Source organism: Pundamilia nyererei, unplaced genomic scaffold, assembly GCF_000239375.1.
Source record: "Pundamilia nyererei isolate P.nyererei 1_Seehausen unplaced genomic scaffold, PunNye1.0 scaffold00011, whole genome shotgun sequence".
NCBI lineage: Eukaryota > Metazoa > Chordata > Actinopteri > Cichliformes > Cichlidae > Pundamilia > Pundamilia nyererei.
Genome location: NW_005187412.1, coordinates 3,901,932 through 3,905,118, shown reverse-complemented (window position 1 = coordinate 3,905,118; position 3,187 = coordinate 3,901,932). Strand labels below are relative to the sequence as shown.

At 38.8% G+C, this 3,187-nt stretch overlaps 1 protein-coding gene across 3 annotated transcripts in view; it reads right to left on the bottom strand.

Annotated features, from left to right (window-relative positions):
• Nucleotides 1-3,187, bottom strand: part of acsf3 (acyl-CoA synthetase family member 3) — a 34,582-nt gene that overhangs the window by 18,195 nt on the left and 13,200 nt on the right. For all 3 annotated transcript variants that reach the window (XM_005724239.1, XM_005724241.1, XM_005724240.1), the window contains exons 6-7: nt 1,060-1,157; nt 419-545 (exon numbers count right to left, since the gene is read on the bottom strand). In XM_005724239.1, the coding sequence (XP_005724296.1) occupies nt 419-545; nt 1,060-1,157 (225 nt within the window). The remainder of the gene's footprint in view (nt 1-418; nt 546-1,059; nt 1,158-3,187) is intronic.

The window sequence follows — 3,187 nt, the reverse complement described above, 5'->3', positions numbered from 1 at the left end:
ACACACACACACACACACACACACACACACACACACACACACACACACACACAGCAATAGTTGGTTCTTCTTCTTCAGGACCTGGAGCAGTCACAACCACTTAGGAGGAAAAATGCCCTGCAGCACCAAAAACACACATAGTCCATTTATCACTCCCTCATAGTTCCCCAAAATGTGCGCACACACACACACACTGTCTGAATGTGTGACTATGTGTGTGCTTCCAGCATTGGACTCCTGGTTTTTAAGTGTTTAAAATCATGTCATCGTGCCCCGAAAGTACAGTGTGCAACACTGATGAAAAAATCTTATGACATCTTTCATCTCCTGTGAATCCCTCTGACAGTACAAACCATAAATGGTAGTGAAATGCACTCGCTATGCATGCATACTGCTGAGGAAGATGAGGGTTTGGTACCTGTCTTGAACCAGCCATCCTCAGTGAAAGACTCTCTGGTCTCCTGAGGTTTGTTAAAGTACTCTTTAAAAACAGATGGCCCTCGAACCAGAAGCTCCCCCTCTTTCCCCTCCAGACCAGGTCGTACCTGATGCATATACATGGAAAGAAAGGAAGAAATCAGGATAAATACATCACCGTGCTTAACAGCTGGTATGAGATGTTAGTGCTGATATACTGTGTTCGTTTTATATACTATCATTAAAAATCTACACTGATTTTGTTTATCCAAAGGACATTTTCCCAGAAGTCTTATGATTTGCTTGGATATAACATAAGCTGTGCCGCCATGTTCTTTTTAAAGAAAAGTGGCTTTCTCCTGGCAATCCTTCCAAGCAAATGACACTTGTTCAGTCTTTTCCTAATATTACTGACATGAACTTTAACATTTAACATGCTAAGTCAGGCCTGCAAAATCTGAGATGTACTTTTTCTTTATCCGTCATACAGTCTGACCTTGGGGTCTCACACTTGTTGGTCATCAGTTATTCAAGTGCATTTCATTAGCAACAGGAACAGGATTGCATTGAGTCTGATGCTAAACCTTTGTTTTCACATGATTTTACCTGATGACACCTATATATATTGAACTTATGGATTACCTGAGTCTCTTTGTGAGTGCCTTCCACAATGGTTGTATTAATTGTGTTATTCATAACAATCCGAACTTTCACACCAGGCAGCGGCAACCCAACAGCTCCTGTCAAACACAAAGAAAGCCCATGAACACAGAGAGAAGAGAATACACTTTGTCGAAGCAGAATGGGATGATTTTTGGCCTTTACAGAAGTGGAACACATATTCTGGCAATAATCAGTGAAAAAGCCATCAAAAGCATTCAGTGAGAGATTTTTAACACAAGAGTCGTCTTCTCCAAGACAGCATTAGCCTCCATCTGCAGGCCAAAACTGGCCACTGGCTTGCTGAGCTTGTAAAACACTAAACTGAAAGCCATTCGTCTCAGTCACCACAAACCAGCTTACACGGACAGTAATGGGGATTTCTGGGCAATGCCTGATGCAGCCGTTTGCACAAACTTCAAGTAAACGTCAAGTAATAGAACTGTTTTTAGGTGTTTGTTTGCACTTTTAACCTGTTTCTGAAGCCTCCAAAGAAACAAAAAAAACAAACAAAGAAAAAGCAAGGACTCAAGGGTACAGCAGGATTCAGTCCTTCAGTTTAATTTACTGCTGAGCACTTGACAGGTTTTATTAATAAAGCACAGCAGCATGAAATGTTATAACTGAGCTGACAAGTATTAAAATACAGTAAGAAGTCTGTGTTAAAAAATCCAGTGTTCATAACTGTGAGGTGCAGTAACGTTTTAGAGAAAACTGTTACTAAAAAAAGGATTTCCACATTTCCTGACATCACCTGCTGTCTCCACAAACTGTGTGCAAGTGACACCTGGCGAGTTAAATAATTAAAGCACAAAAAAAATTCTCATTGGTCTTCTGTGTGCATTAATATTTGCACCTATATTTTATTTTATAGCCGGGTTTAGCTGGAGGTTTCTTCCTGCTAAAAGGGAGTTTTTCCTTCCCACTGTGGCCAAGTACTTGGGTGTTGTGTGATTGTTGTGGTTTCTCTGGATTATTGTCGGGTCTTCGCCTTACAAAAGGAAGTTCCTTGAGGCAACTGTTGTTGTGATTTAGTGTTACATAAATAAATGAAATAAACTGAATATTTTATGTCATTTTGCAGACTAACATTTGCCCAATAAAAAGACCGTCAGGTTTTGAAGGATTCTATCAATTTTTATACAAACGGGCTTTTAATTAATTTTAACTTGTATGTCTGATCTTATTGTAAAGCACTTTGTGATTTTTATCTGTGAAATGTGCTATATAAATAAACTTTACTTACTTACTTTCTATCAATTCAAACTGTATGAACTTTGGCTTGGAAAAAGTCACACCAACCCACACTTTGCAATCTGTCTCCCACCAAGGGCAATTATAACACTGAAAAAGTACACCATTTGAACCTATTAAATGTAATCACATTACTGCAGCGGTATCTAATAATAGCATCTAAATGTTGGGCATCAGGAGAAAAATCCTGTAAAAATTAATTCCTTATCTCAAGATCCTTTTTGTCCTTGAAAATGCAAGTGAAGTAACTCTGTACTTCTTACACAGGTAGAATGAGAATCCTACTACATCCTATTTATCATCACTTCATTCATTTTCTAACTACTTATCCGATTTATGGTCATCGGGAATAGTGTATTAAAATAACAGTTTTCAGATGCTAGCACGATTACCCTTAATTCACTAAAACTGAAAATGGATCCTTTTGATTGATAAAAAAGGCTGGGGTGTGAGAGCTTTTGTTTTGGCTATTTAAGGTGGGGAAAAAGCTATGAACAACTGCTTTTATAAGACTGCCGTATCTACACTTTCTCTGTGAAAATACAGGGAAAAAAAAGCCTGAAAAGTGGGACAAAAAAGAATCAAAGAGATGAAAGGGGCAGCAGCGTGAGATAATAATAAGATGGGGGGAAAAAATGAGGATGATCTCATATGTTTACATCTCAGGACGGGCAATATGACCTAGAAAGACACTCAGCTTTGTTAATATGAAGAGCTCCAAAAGTGTAAGCACCACAGCAAAATCAGGATAGTTACATGGCCTAAATACAGGAGAGAATTACTAATGAAACTGCTGCCAATAAGTTGTATTAAGAGCTGAAATGTCATCTGTTTAGCTGCTGTGGGGCGGGGGGGG